The sequence below is a fragment of the Lissotriton helveticus genome, chromosome 10 (genome assembly GCF_964261635.1).
Source record: "Lissotriton helveticus chromosome 10, aLisHel1.1, whole genome shotgun sequence".
Classification (NCBI taxonomy): Eukaryota; Metazoa; Chordata; class Amphibia; order Caudata; family Salamandridae; genus Lissotriton; species Lissotriton helveticus.
The window spans coordinates 555,751,899-555,776,722 of NC_136071.1; the positions used below are offsets into that span (position 1 = coordinate 555,751,899).

A 24,824-nucleotide genomic window follows, 5' to 3' on the forward strand; every position below is an offset into this window, starting at 1 on the left:
TCAGATTTTTTTTAACTTTTAAACTACATTTGGTAATTCAGGAGAACTTATTGTAAGAATAAGTAACATGTCAATTTTCATGCAGGAAAACATTTGCAGGTTCAAAGAACCGTTGAGCACATCCAATATTGACGACGGGTCTTCCAAAGGTCCACGAATGAATGAATGAATTTGGAGGGGGAGATCAAAGCGCTGGATTCCTTGCTATTTTTGGACCCTAGCCTGACCCCCTGGCACAGTTTAGGGGTAAACTCACTGACTTTAATGACGAGGCCAATAGGGAGCTCTCATTTGTGGGCAGGGAGGCTAGGGGGCGTCGCTTCGGTGAGGGAGATCGCCCAGGCAAATCTCTTGCCAATCTCCTACGGCAGCCTCATGCCACTTCCTATATCGCCGTGCTCCAAGATGGATGCCTTGATAGAACAACCTCTCCTAAGGAGGTGGTGGCCAGATTTACCGCTTTTTACTCTCAACTCTACACCGCTGGAGTTGCGCCCCACGCAACATCCTTGATCAATATTTCAATACTCTTCAGCTTCTCTGGCTGGGTAACAGCCACCGGGAGTACCTTGACGAGCCTTTCTCCAAGGAGGAGATATTGGCTGCTATTAATGGCCTACCAGGCGACAAGGCTCCCGGCTCCAACGGCCTGCCTGCATCATTTTACAAGGATTTTGCGCCCCTCCTGGTTCCTCGCCTTGCTGCTATGTACAACAATTCTTTTGAGTGTGGCCATTTTCCTCCTTCGCTCCGCGAGGCCACTACTAACGCTCCTCCTGAAACTGGACAAATCCCCAGAGCTCCATGACTCCTATCGCCCTCTGTCTCTCATCAACACCGATAACTAGATCTTTGCCAAATTGCTAGCCTCCCGCCTACTCCCTCTCATGCCCCTGAGAGCACGCCAAGACCAGTCCGGCTTCATCCCTGGCCATGCCACCTCGCACTATCTCCGGGCTTTTTTCGACGTCCTCCACCAAATTAACGCGCTCTCCTGGCTGTGGCTGCCCTTCTAGATGCCACCAAAGCTTTTGATACTCTCAAGTGGCCATTCCTCTTTTACCTTCTTCCTAGCTTAGGCTTTAGCCAGGTTTTTCTGTGCAAAGTCCAGCTTCTTTACACTATCCCCACTGCTCGCCTTCAGATCAACGGTCAAATCCCGGAGCCCATCCCCGTCGCAAGGGGCACAAGGAAGGGGTGCCCACTTTCACCCATGTTTTTCGCTATTGCTATGGAGCCCCTCGCTGCCAGGCTCTGGCAACACCACACCCAGAGGGGTCTCGGCTTTGCGGCTTGTGCCTTGGTCGTCTCCATGTATGCGAAAGACGCCACACTCTACGTGCGCCATCCACCGGAGAATATCAGCCCCTTGGTCCGCGAGGTGGTGCGCTTAGGGGATCTTTCCGGCATCCAGGTCAAGTGGAGTAAGTCAGTTCTATTTCCCCTCACGGACGCCACTGTCCCCTTCACTCTGGACTACCGTTTTGTTTGGGCGTTGGGACCCACTAGATATCTGGGCATTTAGCTCAGTAGGGATGTGGACGAACTTTAGAAGACCAATTTCGGCAAGGCAGTGGACTGGTTCGGAGACCAAGATTCACCTCTGGTGACGTTTGCCCCTTTCCTGGCAGAACGCATTGCCATCGCCAAAATGGTGGTGCTTCCGAAGTTTCTGTACTTATTCTTGAACATCCCTATCCCTCTCACGGCTCACTTTTTTCGCAGACTCCGCTCACTTGACTGGGCCGGGCGCCAGCCCAGAATCGCATACAACATTCTCACACTGCCCTTATCGCGAGGTGGACTGGGCACCCCAGATTTTAAATTATACGCACTCAGTGCCCAAGCCAGCTTCCTCCACTTCTGATTGCACCCAATGCCTTTTCAGCCTCACGTTGCAGTGGAGGCTGACCTCGCTGCCCCCTGGCTGCTTCTACTGCTCTCTTTGCCACTGTAAAACCCCTGCGCGGTAAAATAAACACAGTGGAAACCTTGCACTGGGCCTGGAACAGGCTCAGGAGATTCTCTGGCTCTAGTATGCTTTCCGCTAATGCCATACCCATTGCACACAACCCGGCATTCCCCCTCTGCGGACTGCCGGAATGGTAAGCCGCAACCCGCCTTGGTCTAACCACGGTGTCGGACCTTTATCCTGATAATACCTTCTTCACTCTTGCTGCCGAGTCAGGCCCCATGGACACGCTGCTGTATTACCAGCTCAGAGAATCCTGCAGGGAGATTCCCCCCTCGTTTCCCCAGCCCCCCTTTTGATGGCTGTCCTCTACTTTGTTTACACATCCAGCTCCCCCCGCAAGCTGGTCACCAGGATCTACGCCCTCACACTGGCGGCGTCCCCGACTACTGCTGACCACGCCCGCACCGCCTGGAGTGAGGACTTGAGCACCGATCTCTCTCAAGAGGTTTGGCTGTACTGTTGCAATCAGACTAAACGCCTGTCCCCCAATTACCGCCTGTGCCTCAAACATTTTAAATACCTGCATAGATTATACAGCTTTCCTGTCCTGCTGCACAAAATGGGCCTCATTCCCAGCGACAGAGGTTTACGATGCTCCACTCCCGACTTTTCCCACCTAGCCTGGCTCTGCCCAAAGAACTCTGCCTACTGGCGCGATGTGTGCGCCGCCATCACTGATATTACCTCCACGACTGTCACGCCAGACCCACTGCTCTGCCTCTTAAGCTTTGTGAAATACTGCCTAGATGTCTCCCGCAAGCTGACCGCCATGCTGCACGTTCTTGCGCGGCGTAGGGTCTCCATGCACTGGGGACGAAGATCAGCACCCAGGTTCAGCGCTTGGATCGAAGACGCTGCGCATTGTCAGACACTTCTGTCAGAATTCTGGGACCTGGTGCTGGCAACTAGCCACTGATTGACATATGGGGTCCCCTCGTTTCTTACCTCCAGCGCCAGAGGGGTTTGCCCTCTGCGGCCACTCCCGCACTGTCTGCTAGCACTCTGCTGGCGGCGGCCGCCAGAGATGGCTCATAATGTGTGGCCCCTCCGTGCACACACCCTACTAATTCCTTGCTACCATTTTCATCAGCTCTTGCTCTCTCCCTGGCGTTTCCCAGTCCTTCCTCGTTTCACGTAGCTTTTCTCCATGTAATATACTGGGCTGTTTATGTATGGTTGTCCCTGCAATGTGTGTAACAGATGTGATCATCTTAATTGATTGCAAGATTTCCACCTGCATGCATTGTAACATGTTGCGCAAATTTCTTAATATAGATCTTTAAAAAATAAAAATAACAAAGAATGAACAGGATTTAATAAAGTGCAGAGCTACTCAGAAAGATTGTCCCGGTGCTGAGGGAGCATATGGCAGGACTCTGAAGCTCAACTAGTTCTTGAAAAGCCAAGTTTTAAGATGTAACAAGGATGGTGCTTTCTCCTTTTAAAAATGTGGACACTTGGCTTATTAATATTACATACAGCGGATTTAGTAGACAACAAACTGCCTCACCAGTTTCAAAATTAACATAACTCATGGGTTGACTTTAAATTGTCCCATAAAAAGCAGCCCCAACTTGTTTAATAATTTACATTATTGAGAAATGTGCTTTAAATTGTCTAATCACCAAGCGGTTCCACCTGTTGACTATTTTCCATTACTAAGGAGTTTGCTTTAAAGTCTCATCAACAAGCAGCCCCACTTAGTTAATAAGTTTTACACAACTAAGTGGTTAACTTTTTAAATTGTTGAACTGCCAAGCAGCCCCACCTGTTTAATATTTTACATTACTTAGGGGTTAGCTTTAAATTGTCTAATTAATAAGCAGCTCCACTTGGTTAATAATTTACACTACTACGAGTTAGTGTTAAATTGTTCAGGGTGGCATATTATTTGTAACACATTTCGTACTCACTCTGGATTATATTCCTGTACGCTGTGGTTGAAGGAGAATCGGGGACTTCAGACAAAAATGACGTTCCGTTGTCACAACTTTTTCCTTGATCAAACATATCAAAAGGTTGTAATTAAAAACAAAATACCGATTTCAGTGGCAAATATGAATTTAATATAACAAGTGTTGTATTTTTAGAAACTGCTTGCATCATTGGTAATTATATAGTCACAACATATTTAGATAAAATCCCATGATATGGAATTTAGAGCAACAAGACACAGTACATCAAGTTTTTTACTACCATCTGCTTCGGTTCAATCATCATTAATGCCAAAAACTGCGTACTGTGCTTATAACATATAATTTCACATGATTTAAACATTTTAAATTAATATAATTGAGAGAATTTATTTTGAAAACTATGACATTAGTCAGACTCACCAGGAGCATGACGAAACAAAATAGCACCGAGGAACAAGTTAATTACCTTCGGTAACTATCTGTAAGAGACATATTTTAGTTATGGATTCCTCACCATAGAATTACCCCCAGGCGTCAGACTGGATCTGAAGAGTTTTTCTTCAGCAGTACCCTTGCGCATCGGTAGGCGGCGTCGCTCGACTCCACGTTCGTCATTGGTGTCGCGATCGCCGGAATGACGTAGCGGAGTCTACGTAGACACCGCCGCTGCGCGCTGATGTCAGTTCTTTACACGACATTCCATGCCAGAAGCGCAGAGCCATGCAAGACACTGACCACTGGTGCACAAAACTATGGCCCTGAAAGGGAGTCCCTTATCCTAGAAGTCAGTTCGCAGAACAGGGAGGATGGGTGGGGCAGTGAGGAATCCATAACTGATATATGTCTCTTACAGATATATTGTTACCCAAGTAAAGTAACGTGTTCATATGAAAGAGCCTATTAGTTATGAATTCCTACCCTTAGAATAGATACCCCAGCAATACCAACCCCGGAGGTGGGTCTGCAAACTAAGTTCACACCAGAAAGTCCTCGAGAACTGAACAGCCAAAGAAGCCGTCTCTCTGACTTGGCTGTCCAGGCAGTAATGTTTGGTGAATGTGTGCAATGGCAGATGTCATGAAGAGGGACACCACGCCCCAAAGCAGTAGTGGCTGCCGTCACCCTGGTGGAATGGGTGCGCAGACCTACAGGAGGTTCCTTCTTCGTTAAGGAATAGCAGATTTTGCGATTCAGATAGAATGTAAGCGCACGTTTTGGATCTAGACGGTGGAGCCTCTCCTTCTCTTTAGAAGGATGCGGGCGGAAAGAAGGTGGGCAAAGAGATGGTCTGTCCTAAGTGGAAGGAAGTAACCACTTTAGGAAGGAAATAAGGCCTAGTGTGAAGGACAGCCAGGAAAGGAGGTTTGGAAGAAAGGGCCTGGAGCTCACCCACCCTGCGAGCAGAGGTGATGGCATCCAAAAAGGCAGTTTTGAGTGTCAAAAGTCTGAGAAGACAGTCATGTAGTGGCTCGAAAGGAGCGCACGTAAGGTAGGCCAGTACCAAGTTCAAGTCCCACTGGGGCACTACGACGGGAATAAGAGGAAACAAGTGAGTAATGTCCTAAATGTCCTAAAGGAAAAAATTTACAAAAGGGGACTTGAAAAGAGAAGGTTGATCTGGAAGGCGAAGAAAATCAGAAATGGCTGAAAGATAGCCTTTGAGAGTTCCCAGAGCAGAGCCCTGATGGGCCAAGGCAAGAATGAAGAGGAGGTGAAGTGTTGCGCACCATGCCACAAATTTGTTCCATCTACGGGTATATACCGTTTTGGTGGAGGGACACCTGGCTGCCAAGATAATGTTACAGACTTCGGGAGGAAGGTCGAAAGCTGTCAACTGTTGCTGCTCAATCTCCACGCAAGGAGGTGGAGCCAGGACAGGTTCAGGTGGAGGACCGCCCCCTGCTACGGCGAAGGAAGATCCTCCCGAAGGGGCAGTCTGATCGCAGGATCGATGGCCATGTGCAAGAGCTCGGAATATCAGACTCTTTGTGCCCTGTCCAGAGTCACACAAATGACTTGGGCCCGGTCGCGATTGATCTTCTTCAGCACTCTGGGTAGAAGTGGTTTAGGCGGAAACCATATAGGTGACTGCAACTCCACTCGCGACAAAAAGCATCGGCGAGCAAGTGCCACCTTGAAAATTCCAACGCACAGAACTGCTGGCATTGCGCGTTATCTTCGGTGGCGAATAGATATAACCAAGGGTCTCCCACTGCTGAAAGAGACCTTGCACCACCTCCAAGTGAAGATGCCATTCGTGATCCATCAGGCACCGGCGGCTGAGTTCATCCGCCCTGGCGTTCAGGGAACCTGCCAGGTGTTGAACTACAAGGAACATGTCCTGACGTTCCAGCCAAGTCAAGAGGCAAAGAGCCTCTTGACATAGGGTCCACGACCCCACCCCGCCCTGGTTGTTGCAGTACCACATGGCGGTGTTGTTGTCCGTGAACACCTGCACTACTCTTCCTTTGACAGAAGGAAGGAAAGCTTTCAGTGCAAGACGGATCGCCCGGAGCTCCAGCAGGTTGATGTGGAGCCCGGACTCCACCAAAGACCTCACATCTCCACCTCCCCCATGTGGTGCCCCACCCCAAAAGTGCTGCACGGTCACCACTGGTTGGGAAAGGGAGAGGGATCTGCTGTTGACCCAATCCTGGTTTGTTAGCCACCACTGCAATTGGTGTGCAGTGCCATCCGAGATCTGGATGAAATCAGAAAGATTTCACTGATGCTGTACCCACTGGAACTTCAAGTCCCACTGCAGAGCCCGCATATGCCACCTGGCATAGTCCACCAGCAGGATGCAGGAGGCCATGAGGCCCAGTACATTCGGGGTCATTCTGACCGAAACCCGGGATAGAGACTGAAAAATCGGAATCATAGCCCGAATATCCCTGACTCTCTCTCAGGAGGATAAGCCCGAAACTGCACTGTGTCCAGAACTGCTCCAATGAACAAGAGCTTCTGAGAGGGAATCAGGTGTGACTTCGGCAGACTGTGCGGGCGAGACGTAGAAGCGGGGCCAAATGACCTGGCCATAGCCCTTAAGATACTCAAGTGCGTGGTCTGCTTTGTTACCAAACAAGCAACGTCCAAAGGGCATGTCCAAAAGTGTAGCTTGGACATCACCCAAAAAGCCAGTGGACCACAGCCAGGCATAGCGTCTAAAGGCTACAGACGTTGAATTCGTCCTACCCAGCAAGTCGGCAGTGTCCAGTCCACATCGTATGGCGAACTTGGCTGCGTCTCTCCTTTCGGCAACTGCACAAGAGAGCACAGACCATTCCTCCTCCGGGCACTGTGGCAGGACCTGCGCGGCTGTGTCCCACACAGAATGGGAGTAACGGCCCAAGAGATATGCAGTGTTCACCGATCGCAGTCCTAAGCTGGAGGAAGAAACCATTTTCTTACCAAGATGGTCGAAGAAACCATTTTCTTACCAAGATGGTCCAGCTTCTAGTTGCTAATGGCCACATATCGAAGGAAATCACCCTGGGTAGTGGGACGAGACAGGGCTGCCCATTGTCGCCCTTGCTATTCGCATTGGTCCTAGAACCATTGGCGACCTGGATAAGGTGGGACCCCAGGATTCGAGGTCTAAAATGGAGGGAGGAATGGGAGGATCGCATCTCCCTTTACGCCGACAATGTATTACCTCACCCACATGATCCCTCCATGCACTACTCAATATCTGCGCAGTGTTTGGTTCAGTATCTGGATATGCCATTAACTGGGATAAGTCTGTACTATACATCCCACATGGAACACCCCCGCAGCTTCTAAGGGACTGTAAGGCCTGGATAGTTATGGATAGCTTTAAATACCTTGGCATACATGTTACATCGGATCAAGACACATTTTTTGCTCTCAACCCACAACCCCCTTTACAAAAACTGAAACGTGACATTAAACATTGGAAGGCACTACCACTCACCCTACTAGGTAGGGCGGCCCTCTTTAAAATGATGGGCCTGCCCAGATTTCTGTACACCCTACACAATACTCCGTATCCAGTCCCTGGCAGTGAACTCAGAGGTTGCTGCTCTTTTATGGGATAGTAAACCGGCCAGAGTGGCTGCACATAAGCTGATGCGAAGTTGGTATGATGGTGGGATAGCCCTGACGGATATAAAAGCATACTACTGGGCCTCACAACTCACGGTAATCAATCAATGGCTGTACATGCCGGACACGGACCTTACCTACCACCTAGACAGAATGAGACTAGGGAAAGGAGGGGTTAACAGAGCACTTTATAACAATCAAAAGGCCTGTGCCCTTATACGTCCAGCCATGCACACTATCCGCACATGGTTAATAGACACCTGGGATGGGCAGGCAGACTTACACAACACACACGCTTGTGGGACACGAGCCGATTAGGAACATTAGGTAACAGTAAAGGATTTCCAAAAATGGGATCTGATTGGCATCTCCCGGATGGGGGATCTCTGGCATAATGGAGAGGTAGTCAGTTTCGCCTATTTGCAAGAGCAGTACACAGTGACCCCGAGAGAACAGTTCAGGTATTATGCAAATTAAACATGACATAGAGGCAGTCTTTTCTCCTGCAGAGACACTCCCGGAGTCATCACCTTTAGAGGACCGACTGCTCACTGACTATCTGCATAAACGAGCAACTTCACTAACATATAGGAAAATCATCAATAACCGGGCAGATCCACTTGTCCGGCTCAGGGAGTCCTGGCAGTTGGAGGTGGGAGACATGGTTGACCCTGACTGGCGAGAAGCGATAGCATTGCCTAAGGAGGTGGCAATCTCCTCTAGACTACAGTTCAAAATATTGCATAGGACCTATTACACCAGGGCTGTTCTACACAAGATGGGGCGGACCCCATACCCATGTTGCTTGTGATAGTGCGGAGACGTAGGAACCTTTTATCACACCTCATGGGGCTGCATGAAACTCGTGCCATATTGGGAGACAGTGGTGAGAACCATCACAGAGGTCGCCGGGAAGCATGTCCCACTAGAGCCTAAATGCTGTCTTCTTAATATATGGGGGCCGACATATCTTAACCATGCCAAACGCCAATGGGCAACAACAGGCATGACAATAGCCAAACGGAACATAGTGCAAAAGTGGGGAGTAGAGAATGTACCAACATTATTGCAATGGTGTAATGACATGGATAAGGTCATGGTAGCGGAAAAGGCAACATTTATTAATAGGAAATGCCCCAAAAAATTGGGAAGAATATTGGGTAAATGGAACATATATAGAGGAAACATCTGCACGCCCGCAGAAGAAGAAAGTGACTCAGACGAGGACCTGTACTAGGGATGGAGGCATATGTGAGCTAATGTTTTGCAATGTATCGAATATATGTAAAAAAGTGAAATTAAGAATGTAAATTGTACAAGCAGATAGATCACTGTTGTTTTCAATGAAAGTTTTATACAAAGATGGTCCAGCTTCTTGGATTCCCTATCAGGTGGAGTGGTAGGGAATACGACCTTGGAATTTGAGGCTTGGACCACCAAGCTCTTGGGGGTAGGGTGTTGGGAGAGGAAAATGGGGTCGCCCAGAGCCAGTGTCAGGCAATCATCCTATCCACAGGGGCTCCTGTTTTGGGCTTGGACCAAGTGCCCAAAAGGATGTCCGCATGGGCCTCTTTGAACGGCAGCAGGGGCTCCGGAGTGATGGCCGCCCGTTGAAGCACCTCAGTCAGGAGGTTAGTCCTGACCGCCACAGTAGGAAGCTCAAGGTTTAAGGCCTGAGCTGCCCTACGCAACACCACTACGTATGATGAACCCTCCTCTGTAGCCATGGTAGGGGGAGATAGCATGAAAATGTCTGGAGGGGGCTCCAGACCACTGGCTTCACCCAACTCTACTCTCCAGTCTGGTACTCTAACTGGTCTGCCAGAGGGTCCACAGATCCCTCCCAGTCCTCCTCACGCTCCTCTGGTAGCCACTCAGGGCGATAATGAACACCAGGGGAGAACAGGGGTACAAAAGTACAGGTCGGCGCCGGTACAGACGTCGATCGACGCCGGTCCGGCTACATGTCCACAACGAGTAGGAGACTGGGGGTCGATGTCGGTTGGGGACACAACCGGCGTCTGAGGGGGTGGAGGTGTTGCCAATGGATTCGGCGCCGGAGGATGTGTCGACCGGCGCAAATTCGGATCCAAGCTTGGATCCCTGGGGGCCCTGCAGCGCCAAAGCTGCCGGCATCGAAGGCCTAGGACCCCCAGCCGAGTCCCCGGGGCCTGAAGGTGTTCCGGCGGAGTCGGGCTGCCCAAAAATGGAGTGGAGAGCTTAATAAAAGCTACAAAGTTGGGATGGGGTCGCTCCGGCTCCCGGGAAGGCCGGAGTCAACCCAACAGGCTCCGCGGGCAGAGGCATGCGGCTACCTTCTGCATCCCATGTCGGATGACGGATGGGGAGAACACGAATAGCGACAGTGCTTCTTTGCCTTCTTCTTGTGCTTCGACTTACCTGAAGATGAAGACTTCGAGGAGGAGTGGTGGTGATGGCTCCGCAGCCGGTACCGCGACCTCCCTCTCGACCGGGACTTCGAGCGGCGCGAAGCAGACTTCAGAAGCTTTCGGGACCGCTCCCGCAAAGACTTTGGGGTCATGGCCCGGTAGATGGAGCACGACTTTGAGTCGTGGTCGCGCTTCAGGCACCAGAGACACACAAGATGAGGGTCTGTCACCTACATCAGGCAGGAGCCACAAGGCTTGAAGCCGGTCTGCCGAGATGACATCCCTGAACACCAGGAGTCGGACGACTCAAAACAATGTCGATAAAAAAATCGAAAAAGAGTCAAAAGTGACTTGAGGTACCGCTCTCTCCAGATCTGCGCTGGCTGTCGCGAAAAAAAAAAAGAACTGACGTCTTCTTTGGTCGTTCAGTTCTCCAGGGCTTTCTGGTGTGAACTTAGTTCGCAGACCCACCTCCGGGGTTGGTATTGCTGGGGTATCCATTCTAAGAGTAGGAATCTATTGGATTTAGGGGTCTCTAGTTGGCAGAGGTAGGTACCTTTGACCAAGTAGGGACTTTTGCGTCTAGTAAGGGTAAGCGGGTACACTCCTAAAATAACCCCTGCTCACCCCCTTGGTAGCTTGGCACGAGCAGACAGGCTTATCTCAGAGGCAGTGTGTAAAGCATTTGTGAACACATACAGTAACCCAGTGACAACACCACAGATGGATACCACACAAGTTGCAGTATAAAAATAAGTATTTTTATATAGACTTAACACAAGACCACAAACGACCAAAATCCACAATACTGTACCTTAAAAATGGTAGAAATAGCTTAGTTCTCTTTAGATGTAAAATGCGACACTTTTAGTTCAATGTACCTGTAGATGGGTAACGTTATACAACGAAAGTGTTGCAGGGAAGGTGATGAGTCGGTTCCTTACACGCAAGAACAGTGATACGTTGGGTCCCTACTGCTGCGTAGGGGATGTGTTGGTTCTTCTTCACGTGGGGAGATGATGCATCGGTTTCTTACTGCGCTTCCGTGGCGATGCGACCAGCAGCGCCGTGATGCGATGGAGATCCTGTGCAGTGAAACAAAATGGCGTCTTCTTCTTGATGAGACATGATGCGTGCACACCGACAGCCGTGCAGCGACTCAACGATTCTTCTGAGCCGCGACAGGCCCTGCGACACGCTTCTCCGGTGATGCGACGGCGTCTACTGCGACACTCTTCTCCAGTGACGTGAGGTGCTTCGGGTGAAGTGATGGCGGCAGCGGCGGCACGCTTCTCGGGTGATGCGATGCCATCTGCTGAGACGGTGACTTTCTTCTCTGGTGATGCGACGACGCGCTTCTTCATCTTGAGACGCGCTTCTAGCTCCCAGTGACATGCAGTCTCTCAGAAGGCCCAGCTCAACAGCAGGCACTTCAATTCCCAGCAAGGGAAGGCAGAGGAGATGGTTGGTGAAGTCTGTTGTCCCTGAGACTTCAGCAGGAGGCAAGCTCTATCTCAAGCCCTCTGAGATCCTTTATAAGTTGAGCAACCACTGCAGGACAATCACCCAAACAGAACTCAGCTTAGGGATAGTCTCCTCCTCAGTTTCTCCGGTTCCTCTCCTCAGCAAAGATTCTCCTTGTTTCCCTAAAGTGATCTAAAGTTCTTGGGTCTGGGTCCCAATATTTATACTAGCAAATACGTTGTCCTCTGAAGGCAGAGGGTTCTGTACCCAGTCCAACCTAGTTCTGTGCAGTACTGGAGCACTTTGTTGACAAGACTCCTCTTTTCCTTTGACAGTATGGGCCAGGGACATCAGACGAACCACAGGAGGTGGAGCCAGCATTGTGGAAGGTAGGCCCAGCCCTATTCAGGTCACAGGTGCAACTCCTCCCACCCATCTACATGCAGATATCTCTATTCAGCCCTGTGCTGACTCACCCTGTCTACTGGAATGCCCCAGCCCCTGTCACTCAAACTCCAGACAAGGAATACACAACTAGCAGAGGCAGGCTTGGACAGTTAGGCAAGAAAATACCTACTTTCTAAAAGTGGTATTTTCAAACAAAGAATGTTAAAACCACCTTCACTAAAAGATGTATACTGCGGTTCAGGCATACTAAACTCGAATTTCTACCCAGCTCCCTGAGTCAGTTAGGATTATAAAATGTTATAATCAAACTGCCCATTCTGGCCTATCGGGAACAGGTAGCCTTGCAATAGTGAAAAACGAAAATGGCTGTAATTCACTATTAGGAGATGCCACACACATCAGGGCATGTACTACCTTTTACCTACAATGCACCCTGCCCTTGGGCCTACCATAGGGGTGACTAATATGCAGAAAAGGGACACACTTTACAGGCTGCTTCTGTGAGTGGCACAACCAGTGCTGCAAGCCCACCAGCAGCATTTGATTTACAAGCCCTGGGCACACGCAGTGCACTGTACTAGTAAACCAAACCAGCCAATCATGGAGTCACTAATCCATACATCAATTTACAATAGGGAGAGCATATGCACTTTAGCACTGATCAGCAGTAGTAAAGTGTCCAGAGTCATAAAACAGCCAACAACAGGTCTGAAAAAATACAGGAGGAAGGCAAAAATTTCAGGGATGACCCTGCAAAAAAGGCCAAGTCCAACAGAATCCATAACTAATAGGCTCTTTCAGATGAACATGTTACTTACCTTCGGTAACAATATATCTGTAAGAAACATAGATTAGTTATGGATTCCTGCCCGTTTTGCGAACTGACTTTTAGGGTAAGGGACTCCCTTTCAGGGGCCTAGTTTTGTGCACCAGTGGTCAGTGTCTTGCATGGCCTTGCGCTTCTGGAGTGGAATGTCGTGTAAAGAACTGACGTCAGTGTGCAGGGGCGGCGTCTAAGTAGATACAGTGACGTCATGCTGGCGATCACGACGCCAACGACGAACGCGGAGTCGACCGACCTACCGGCGCGCAGGGCTACTGCTGAAGATAGATTCTCCGGATCCAGTCTCACACCTGGGGGTAATTCTTATGTGAGGAATCCATGACTAATAGTCTCTTTCGGATAGCACAGGTAAAGTACCTTCAAAAAGTTACACAACCAATGAGTTTTGTACTACCCTGATACTGAAGTAGGGCAAAACTGTCAATGCTTCACTGTGTCTAATAACGGTTAATAAGAATAAAGCCACATGCATGGTGACTCTTTTAGTCCTAGTCCGTATACTCTTTCCTATTATCAACAGGTATTTCCAGTGCCAGTAATTGAAGTAGGAGGGGAGCCGGTGGGCCACACATGCTCACCTATCTACTTACACACCAGTCACATCCATGCATTCACACATACACCCACCATTCACAAGCACATGCACACACCCATTCAACAGCATGCGCACTCAAAAATTCATACACACATTCATTACTCACGCACAGACAAAACATTAAAAACACACAACTTCCCAACTGCAGCGGTGATCTCGGGAGGGAAGCCTCTGAGATTCCTGGAGGGTTGGGACTGCTGGCTCCTCATTAGCTGATCCTGGGTCAGCAAAAGAGAGGAGGTAGCAGCTCCTTACTAGTAACGGAATGGAATGGGGTCAGTGAGAATTGCCGACCCCATCCCACTCTGTGACGAGTCGTCACTGATTGACACCCGGGCCTGGGTACGTCGGGGCTTAATACTGAAGCACCCAGGGCTGAGTCCATCATTGACGCTCCCCCTCTTTATGAGGAGTACCTCACAGTGTTTTACCGGGCTGAGGAGGTCATACCCACAGGGCTGTGACCTCTTCAGCGCAGCAAAGTTCAGCTCCGGCAGTCAGGCGCCTATTCTTTTAGGGCATATATAGCACCCGGCTGCCTTACCTAAACATAAAGAGTGTCTATCACGCTAACCTTTGCTCAGCCTGACGGACACTCTTTAAGTTTGCAAAATGATGGGGGGAGGACGGGCCGCTGCTGGGTATTTATGTCATATGAGGAAGGCTAATGTGCCATATATGACATCATGCATTCATGGCATTAATACACAAAGCTTTGAGTTAACAATATTTAAAGCAGTTTTGTTACCACAAGGTGGCAGTGATAGCCACACTGCAGATGAGACCTAGGCGTGTCTCAATTTTTGGTTGTTCGGTCCTACAGATTTATTGATCAAATACAATTGTTTTCTTTCAGAAAACGGTCCTTATATTAAATAGATTTTACAAAATACAGCGCCCAAAATACTGGACACTGATCCCAAGCACTTTTTGAGAGGGCCCCAAAAATCCCCTTTGGTGTCTCTTACTGTGTAAAAATGTTGTGTTTACGTAACTAACACTGAACAACTGAAAACGACATCAGTAAAATTAGCGCTAGAAATCTGTCAATGTCAGTGAGTATACCTGTTAGGTCTCGGTTAGCGTAGGCTGCGCATGCGCAGTCTCGCTGGCGAGATCTTATGTCTCCAGTGTAGCGAGGCTTGAACCCGCCCCTCTTCTCCATTGGCTGGCTGCCTAAACGGCGGCCAGCCATTGGAGAAGAGGGTTCTGTGATGTCATTTTTGGTAGCTAAGCCCCGTCAGTTTCGGATTGAGGGGCGTGTTGTTTTCGTTTCTTTCTCTTCTCGAAAAACACGCCCCCCCAGTCTGCAAAGGACGGGGCTTAGCTTCCAAAAATGACGTCGACTCCTCGCCCCCCCACCCCTCTTCTCACCTCTTAACTGGTTTGTGCACGCCCATGTCAAGCCGATGGCCGTCTACCAGCCTGAACCGAGTAGTTGCGCGGCTGTGGGAAAATACTGTCCTCCAACATCTTCATGACCTTCCATTTAAGGGGGTTGCAGCGATTTCATGATTTTGTTAAGAGTTTCCCAGCGGACCAGGCCGGGACCCAGGCGGCAGCCCAGATAGTTTAAAAGCCGCAAAGGGACCAGCCTGAGGCGCAAGCGGTGCTCTGGGCTCACGGGGGATGTGTCAACCAGGAGCACAGCAGTATAGGTGGAAGCCATGATAGCCGCGTTGCAACCCCCTGGACAGCTCCAGAGACCGCAGCCCTAACTATAGTCAAAAATCCACTCCTCCTTGCCCCTTCCAGTTCTAGGTTCACTTCCACTTCAAAGTGATCAAACATGTCGCGCGCTCCTCTGCCCCAGGCTTGCAATTGGTCCACACGAAAGACGCGTTTGTCTGATTGGGCCAGTGTTGTTCTTTTGCTCTCTCCAATGAGCACATAGTAGTATGATGAGAGTGCATCGTTTCAATTGGAGGGTGAATCTATTCGAAGCTAGACCGCAACACTTTTTTATCGTGCGTCCGGTTTAGCAGCCACGTTAGGTCAAGTGCAGAAACATTTGGGTATAATAATCAGAGGAAAAGGATCAGCGCTAGGGTGCCCTTGCCGTATCATGAGCACAGAGACCTTTGATCTAACGCGAACACATTATTTAATACTAACCAACAAGTTATCATGCAACACTGATCTTAGGCCTAAACTCCTACAGCCTTGAATGTTATGTAATGTAACTGGTCCTTTTAATTTTGTCCACCCTAAGCGTGGAAGGGTATACTCAGATGTGAGTCCCTTGCTCATTGCACCATCAGGATTCAAGCAAGCCGGGCCGAAGACGGCTGAAATGCCAGAAACCGGTCCCCGGAAGCTTGTTTCCTTCCCAGTGTGAGAATTGGCTTTTGTAGTCTGGTCTGCCCTGTTCCCATGATGCACTGGGCCAGGGACAGACTAATTTGCATACAGCCAGGTTCTGAAACTGGGATGGTGCAATGAGCTAAAAAACGGTGTTGGATCTAGCCCTGATCTCTTGACTGGGTGAGAATATTCTGCTTAATTCAGAGACTCTGTCCATCACCACCCCTTGTTGTAAATAATTTTGTCCACCCTAAGCGTGGAAGGGTATACTCAGATGTGAGTCCCTTACTCATTGCACCATCAGGATTCAAGCAAGCCGGGCCGAAGACGGCTGAAATGCCAGAAACCGGTCCCCGGAAGCTTGTTTCCTTCCCAGTGTAAGAATTGGCTTTTGTAGTCTGGTCTGCCCTGTTCCCATGATGCACTGGGCCAGGGACAGACTAATTTGCATACAGCCAGGTTCTGAAACTGGGATGGTGCAATGAGCTAAAAAACGGTGTTGGATCTAGCCCTGATCTCTTGACTGGGTGAGAGTATTCTGCTTAATTCAGAGACTCTGTCCATCACCACCCCTTGTTGTAAATAATGTAATGTAACTGGTCCTTTTATAAAGCGCTCTTACACCTTCAGGTACAGAAGTTTGCGCTATTTAAAAACGCATTAAATAAATAAATGTCACTTGTCAAGGGGCCCGGGGGAGGAGAAGCGAGCAACTGCACCTTCCAGTTACGGTGGGCCGTGGCTTTGCCTCTTGTGTCTCTTCTGGGTCTGTGGAAACCTGATTAGGGTGGGGGCGGGGGGCCTGTTACTCTGACAAAGGTGCTGAAGGCTGGGGGGGTCACAATAGAATCATCACGTTGCACCCAGTGGACAGGTACGGAGAGGGTCCAGTTTGACCATCAAAAAGTTAGAGTTCAAATATAATAGTAGGTCATGGGGAGGGCCACTGGAATTATGCGATCCTGTGTTTGCTGCTTCTGGTTTATTTTGCATATTTATCCCTCATCTGGTGCATAATCTTTAGATAAATTGTTTCTAACTCAAAAGCTTACTGAAAGCTGTGGCTGTGTGTGAGGCTGTGAGTGTGGCTGTGTATGTGGCTGTGTGTGGCTGTGTATGTGGCTGTGTGTGTGTGTGGCTGTGTATGTGGCTCTGTGTGTGGCTCTGTGTGTGTGTGGCTCTCTGTATCTGTGTGTGTGTGGCTTTCTGTATGTGTGTGTATGGCTGTGTGAGTGTGGCTCTCTGTATGTGTGTGTGTGTGTGTGGCTCGCTGTATGTGTGTGTGTGTGTGTGGCTGTGTGTGGGAGAGACAGCAGTGTGAGAGAGACAGCAGTGTGAGTGTTCTAGGGAGAGCATGGTGTGTGTGCATTTGTGAGAGATTAAGCTATTGGCATTGTAAATGACAATGCTATATATTTATCTGTTGTCAAAACTAACACATAAATAAAAATGTTGTCATTTACAATGCCAATAGCTCTAACTTTTGCGAAGGCGAGACCATTGCATTGTAAAGGCTTGTTACCTCTACCCCCATCCAACCAAAATAGCACATTTTCAAGTAACATTGGGGCAGTTAGGGACAATTCTTGTATTTCATAACAAATATAAGAAGTTATTTTTAAATTGAATTTATATCTGGTCAGAATAGGAATTTAGGGTTATCAAGCCCTTTATGTACCGGTCAATCAAATTACTGCTGAGTCTTGCCTAGGGTAGCAACCTTATACATGAATCCTTTGTGGACAGAGCCTGTTTCTTCTCAATATTCCTCACAAGGGTCTCCCTGTTCACAGGGGAAATGGCTGCCTTCCCATGATAAAACCTGGCACAGCCATTCCAGATTATTTGGGTGTTCTCTTATTTTACAGCGTCAATGGCTAATTGCTCTACTGCAATCACATATGTAAAGATACATATAGCTCTAGAGATACCAACCAGAATGGGACCCCACCCTCCTTCTCAACTGAAGGGAACATGTCTCGGATCTCCTTAGCTCACCACCTCCCTAATTATGCTCAATACTTTTTCCAATATATGTGGAGAATGAACAAGCGCGCCAACATGTAGCGCATCCGCTCTGTTTGCATCCTCTTAGAGATCGGAGACTGTTAAGTACATGCTATGAAGTTTGGTAACGTATGGGGACAAGTCTATCATACATTCCTGTTTTGCATACAGATTGAGGTTTTCAACTAATCCCAATTATTTATTCAGTTCAGTTGATATCACCAACATTGCTTTCCCATCTATCTGCACAGCTCCAGATTGTATGGTTCCTCCACCCTCTATACAGCTGAATTATGGGACTTTTTGGAGTTTATGTAAGTCGCAATTATGCTTTCAAAGGGGTTGAGGTCTCTTGCAGTCACAGCCTTGTTAATTGGATGCCATTCCGAAGCCCAACAGTCATAGTTGAAAACTGTAGTCTCTTCTCTTCAAGTACAAGTCTCTGTGGGGTCTTGCAGCAAATGCCTGTATCTTAGGTGCGCAGATTTATTCTGCGCGGCACTGGGACCATTCTTAAAGATTCTAATTTGTGCAGCGTGATTTCCTTCCCCAACACAGCCCTCCCCGCATCAGCTTGTAGTGCTTTTAAGTATCAGGCTGGGGCATTAATTAGTACTCCTTGAGGTAATGCAACACACTCTCAGCTGCAATTCTGCTATGGTATCACAACCCCCCTCCATTTGTTGAGTTTTTACCTTATTCTCTTCATAGAGGTGCATTAAACTGAATGTAGAGTTTATAATACTATATCAAACATTAGTACATGCCCACTGAAAGAGGGAGTATCTCAGATTTGTCAGATTTATTTTAAATTCAGTCACCTTCTCTTTTCATATACTTTGTGTTTTGTCAGTACATATGATAGAGTAAACAGGTTCAACTAATGTCTTTGGTAAACCTGGCTACTGCATGATGTTCCCCATTGAAATAAATGCTTCTGATTTCTTTATTGGATTTTATTTTGTGTCCTAATAGCACCAGTTAGAGCAAACAGTAAAGGCTACGAGAGACACCTGTGTTGGTGTCCTTCTATAGGAAGATGTATGTCGTTTGCAGTCCGTTCTAAATTTTGGGACTTCTAAGTTAGATACAATAATTTTTAGTTTGCTATAACTCTAAACATGGTCAGTCTTGGACAATAAGTCCAGGTCATGAAAGCACATGGTTTCTCTGCATCCTGTGAAAGTAAAATTGCACATTTGTAATGTTTGTTTTGACAAGGTGACACTCAACATTTATTGAAAATGTTTTGTCTTACCATGAAGGGACATGATTGGTCGGGCACCTAACAGCAAGTAGAGCAGAGTCTCTAGTCTTGCAACCAAGATACACAAGTATATATTTGAAAGAAAATGATCTGTGTGATGGGTGTGTAAGAGTAACAATGGGAATGATTATTCCATGTTTAAGCATGAGGGTTAGGTCTGACTTTTCAAACCGTTTATAGCATTTCATAGTTAGTCTGTCCGAGGCCTGGAACCTTGCTTATTTCAAAATTTTATAAGGCTAATGTTACTCCTACTTTTAAAATTGGTCTGTTTAAATTTTGCCTCATGTTTGGGGTCTATATTTGGAAGGGAGATGATCGTAATTCTCTGTTGTATTCCCCATCATCCTTCTACTTGTCACCTAGGTTCCGGTAAACACTGTGCAACTTGTTTCACCTTGCTCCTTTGTCACTCGGGCTGTCACCTTTCTGTGTTCATTTCGGATGAATTAAAACTTTGGCTGCCTTTCTTCAGTGTAAACGTTTTTCCGTTTTACTAATTTCATGTCAAAGCACTGCTTCATTTTACACAAGTTCTTCTCCACTCTGTCTGTATTTAAAATATTCAACTGACTCTTCAATTCATTTATGCTATATGTGGCCCAGGTTATTTCCCTCTTATACTTTTCTTCTGCTTCTTTAAGTTACTTTCCTAGATTACCCAGACCCATCCAAAAACTGTATCCAATATCTAGGCTTCAAAATGATGCAATCATTTCTAATTATTGCCTATAAAGCATCCACAGTGTAGTGTGGCTGTTCTCCATTAACCGTCAGTTGAAAGTAAGCCTACATCTTTTCTTTTATTTCCTCAGCAAGTATCCTTTCCCTAAGCAGGATATTAATGATTCTTCTTTCTAAGTCACGGAAGGGGTGATTCGTCATCACTGGGCCATAATCTAATACAGTTATGGATCCCAAGTCAGTTTTAAAGTATTACCCCTGAAGATCTCAGATATCCACATGCTATCAATTCTGAACAAATTACATATGGAAATAAGTGCAAACTTCCTCACTGATGTTTTTTGGGTGCTCCCACATTGGTAGAACTTCAGAAAGTGTAGGTCAAAAGAGACTACAACGTCGACGCACAGAAGGAAGTCCACATCGAGACAGAGGAAGGTCAACTTTAAGGAGTAGGTCAACGTCGAGAACATCAAAGAATGCAGAAAGGAAAAGGAAACTGACGCGTTTGTCTCCAGACTCTGAATTCTCTAGAGTGTATTCTCCTTCTTCTCCAATAGTGCTGCAAGACACTCCTTCTCCTCTGCCACCATCTGCTTCACTGCCTCCAGCCCCTCCTCAGCTGCCTCCACCACTGGCACTTCTTCCACCGGCACAAATTCCTCCTCTTCCACCTATGGAGGCCCTTCTTCTGAGGCCTAGAGTTTCTGCGTGAAGATTGTGTTCGAGAACTAGTCTTCCCTCACGCCACTCCAGACAGCGCCACAGGTCCCAGTACTCTTCGTCTCATCCATCCTTAAGGAACTCTCACCATCATCATGCGTCAAGATCAAGATACAGAAGTCAGACATTCCACCTCCACAGGTTTCTCCAGTGGATTATGACGCTACTTTATAGGAGGTCCGGGTGAGAGGGGCTGCATAGCTGAATAACCAGATGTAGGTTCCAACTCCTTCCACACCGGTTATACTTGAGACGCTTCACCACTGATCAGTGTCAAGACCTCTCCATCCTTTGGATCCGGGTCTATTGGAACCAATGATGAAATTGTCCCGGACTACAGCTTCTGTTAATTCTGCTCGGTCAAGGCTACAGAAAAAATACAGACCTCCAGAACAGGATCCACTCTTTCTCCGCTCCGACCCACCTCCGGACTCTTCATCTTAGCGGCTAAGAAACATCATGCTACAACTCCTTCGTCTACTGTACCACCAGACAAGGAAAGAAAGTAGCTGGACTCAGTCGGCCACAGGTATGCAGGACAGCTGTGACTGCCATGACTGCATCAGCTCTTCTGGACAGGTATGACAGGGCCTTATGGGACTCCTCACAGAAATCTGCAGTTGACCTCCTCAGATACACAAGGGAGGACTTCCCTGTGGTTGTCAATGAGGAAATAATGGTCTACAATCAGATCATCAGTGCCGCAGCGGATGATTCCTTGCTAGCAGCACACTAGTACTGTCACAGGGTGGCATTACGCAGACCCTCATGGCTCCCTCTCCCAGCCCTCAAGTAGGAGTCAAAACAACGGATCCTTAATCTGCCATTCTCGATATCCACACTCTTTAGCAGTCACACAGACGATTAGAAGGCCTGGACCCTCAAAGCTGTTGGCCCCTAAGGCAAAAAGAACAAAAAAGGCCCTACAAGACCTATGAACTGCATTTTTCCCCTCAGGGGGTTCAAACCACTCACTGGTATCCAGGTTGCCAGCAATCCCAGCAAAAGCAACAGTGGCGGGAGCCTAGAAGGAAACTACTCAACCGCCTGCTCAGGGGGAAAACCTACAGCCATAAATCTTCCTCCCCCTTCTTCTGTTACCCACTCCAGTAGGGGGAAGTATTTTGCATTTACTGACAGAGTGGCAATCCATCACAAAAAAGACGCCTAGGTACTAAATATTGTTCGGAATTGGTATTGTCTCAGGTTCACAAGTCCTCCACTGAATATACCACCAAAATCATCCAATTACCATCTACAGATTCTACGATCGAAGTCAACACCCTTCTGCAAAAGCATTCTGTGGAGACCGTTCCTCCCAAACAACAGGGAACTGGCATTTATTTCTGATACTTTCTGGTAAAACAGAAAGGCCCCAGAATCAAGTTCAGACCCATTCTCGCGGACAATTGAGAGGACAGAATCCCACTCTCCCACCCATGCAACACAAGTCTCTAAAATGGTGGTGCTCTCTGATGAATATGCTTCAAGAGATGCCAATTCATCAGGATGTTCCTCCCAGACCATAGTAACTGACACCTGTTACTAGGATGGGGAGTACACATGGATTATCTCCAAATCAAAGTAACATGGTCTCCGAGAGAGATGACCTACCACATCAATCTCCTCGAGCTGCACATAGTTCACCTGGCGTTGAAAGCTCTTCTCCCGTTATTCAAAACTCAATTCCTGCTTGTTCAGATGGACAACACGACAACCATGTACTATCTCAACAAGCAGGGAGGAGCGAGGTCCAGAGCTTTCTCTCACAAGGCCCAGACAATCTGGAAGTGGCTGATAGCCAGCGACCTGCAGAACACTGCAACTCATCTCCCAGGTGTGCAGAATGTTCAAGCAGAGTCCTGCAGGAAAATCACAAATGGGTCAGTCGCGGCGACATCATGAAAAACATCTTCAGGCTGTGGGGCGCTCTGCACAACCATTTGTTTGCCACCACAGAAAATAAATAATGCCCAGGCTTCACCGCGAGGTTCTTCCAGCCAGGGACACTGGGGAATGGTCTGACACATTTTTCTGCGCCTTTCCTCAAAACCACTAATCCCATCAAACCTCATCAAACTGTCATACTTCAGAGCTTGGATGTTCCTGATTGTTCCGTAGTGGCCACGCAATGGGGGTTCACAAAAAATCTTCACCAGTCAGAGCGTCCACATCTCAAGCTGCCGTGCACACCGGACCTTCTAACGAAATTCGGAGGCCTGATGGTTCACCTCAATCTCTCCTCCTTGAATTTGGCAGCATGGCTCCTGAGCTAGTTCAGTATGGATACTTGAACCTTCCTCAAGACTGCATGAACATTCTCAAGGAGGGTAAATGACCATCAACTAATCAGCTTTACCTTCAAATGGAAGGCATTTTGCATCTGGTGTTCTAATAAGAACGGAGACCCACCAACCTGCCAAGAAGATGTCATTCTTCCATACTTTCTCTATTTGGCGAAATCTGGCATACAATTCTCTTACATAAAGATTCATTTAGCAGTACTCACTGCCTACAGAAAATTTCCTTCAGAAACCCCTTTTTCAAAATCCCTGTTAACAAAGACTTCAGAAGGGTTGAAAAAGGTTTTCCCTCCCATTAGGTGTCCTTCTCCGTGGGAGCACATTATGGTTCTCTCATGCAGGGCCCTTTTAAACCCATTCACACGTCGCCCTTGCAGCATCTCATAGAAAACTGCTTTCATACTAGCGATCACATAATCATGCAGGCTTAGCAAAATCCAGACGTTGTTTTCTCACAAACCTTACACTGTTTTTCATTCTAATAAGGTGGTGATGAGGATTCACCCGAAATTTCTTCCAAAAGTCATTTCGGATTTTGACTTCAATCAGACCATTTCTTTACCAACTTTCTTTCAGCATCCTCCCATTCTGGCTGAAAAGAACTCTCCCTTTCCTGACATTAGGTGAGTCTTAAAGTTTTATCTAGACAAGACACAACACTTGCGTAGATCGGACCAATTGTTTGTAAATTATGGCTCGGTCCATACAGGTCTAGCCACTTCCAAACAATCCATCTCCCGATGGATAGTATCTTGCATCCTATTATGCTACCAAAAAGCAAATAAGATTTCATTGGCTAGATCTACAGCTCATTCAACAAGGGGCAAAGCAGCTATTGACGCTTTGATGAGAAATGTTCCTGTAGCCTAAATTGGCAAAGCAGCTTCATGGAGGTCTGTTCACACGTTTACCAAACACTATAGTTTGAACTTGGATGCTAAAACAGATGCTAAAGTAGGACAGGCCTCCTTGAGAAATTTGTTTGCTCAATTTGGACGATTGGTCGTCCTCTTTCTTTTCCACCGCTCTGGGTGGGGATGGACTTGATATTCTATTCAGTGCTTATGACTATCAATGGAATTGTTTCTTATCAGTATTTCCAGTTCTCTCTCAGAGAAATCGTCATTGAAGTCATAAGCAACCCTCCTGCCTCCCCAATGGTGATGACAGAGGAGATCACTGGACTTATCCATCATTGCCACATCTCGTCAAAAAGAACTGAAGCAACTGCCACTTGCTGGGCATGATGGGATACTGGTGGTCTCTGGGTCCTAAAAGCGAAGACTGTTTTTACACTCACATAAAGACAGACTACAGGGCAGCCCTGTCTTTCTATCCTTCATCTCTCTGCTTTTACAAACAGGGCTCCCAGTATGTGGGCGAGACTATACAATGCTTATCACTTAAATGGAGATTCCCCTGAGAGAGAACTGGGATTACAGGTAAGAAACCATTCTTTATATACATTATGAGCACTGTGCCAGTCCATCTGTTTCTGTCCCAAAAAGAAGGGAAGAGTACAGCTATACTGTGATTGACCTATGCAGATTACAGAGCTCTGCAGCTAAACATTCTTTCTAATGTGCTGGGCATAGGGATCAGCTTTAAAGGCCACATTAGCAGAGCTGCAGTCTACGAAATATTGACTACCTCTGGTTGACAGTACCAATCAATATTTGTGAGAGCTAAAACTTAAACCACTGGGGGTGGGGTTCAGGAGAGACCCTCTGCTTGTGGTAGATGCAGAGTGCTGTGTCAAGAGAAATATGCAAGGTTTGTTCTTAGGAGGTGTGTAGCTCCCGTTTCAAGATCACAGACCACTGATTAGCATAAAAGAGAATCACCTCACTTGTCTTACACTGAATGAAACTTCACCACA

The 24,824-nt window shown here is 47.5% G+C and overlaps 1 protein-coding gene across 2 annotated transcripts in view; it reads right to left on the reverse strand.

The window, feature by feature from the left end:
• Window positions 1-24,824, reverse strand: part of NUBP1 (NUBP iron-sulfur cluster assembly factor 1, cytosolic) — a 267,266-nt gene that overhangs the window by 15,638 nt on the left and 226,804 nt on the right. For both annotated transcript variants that reach the window (XM_078663098.1, XM_078663099.1), the window contains exon 10: window positions 3,889-3,972. In XM_078663098.1, the coding sequence (XP_078519224.1) occupies window positions 3,889-3,972 (84 nt within the window). The remainder of the gene's footprint in view (window positions 1-3,888; window positions 3,973-24,824) is intronic.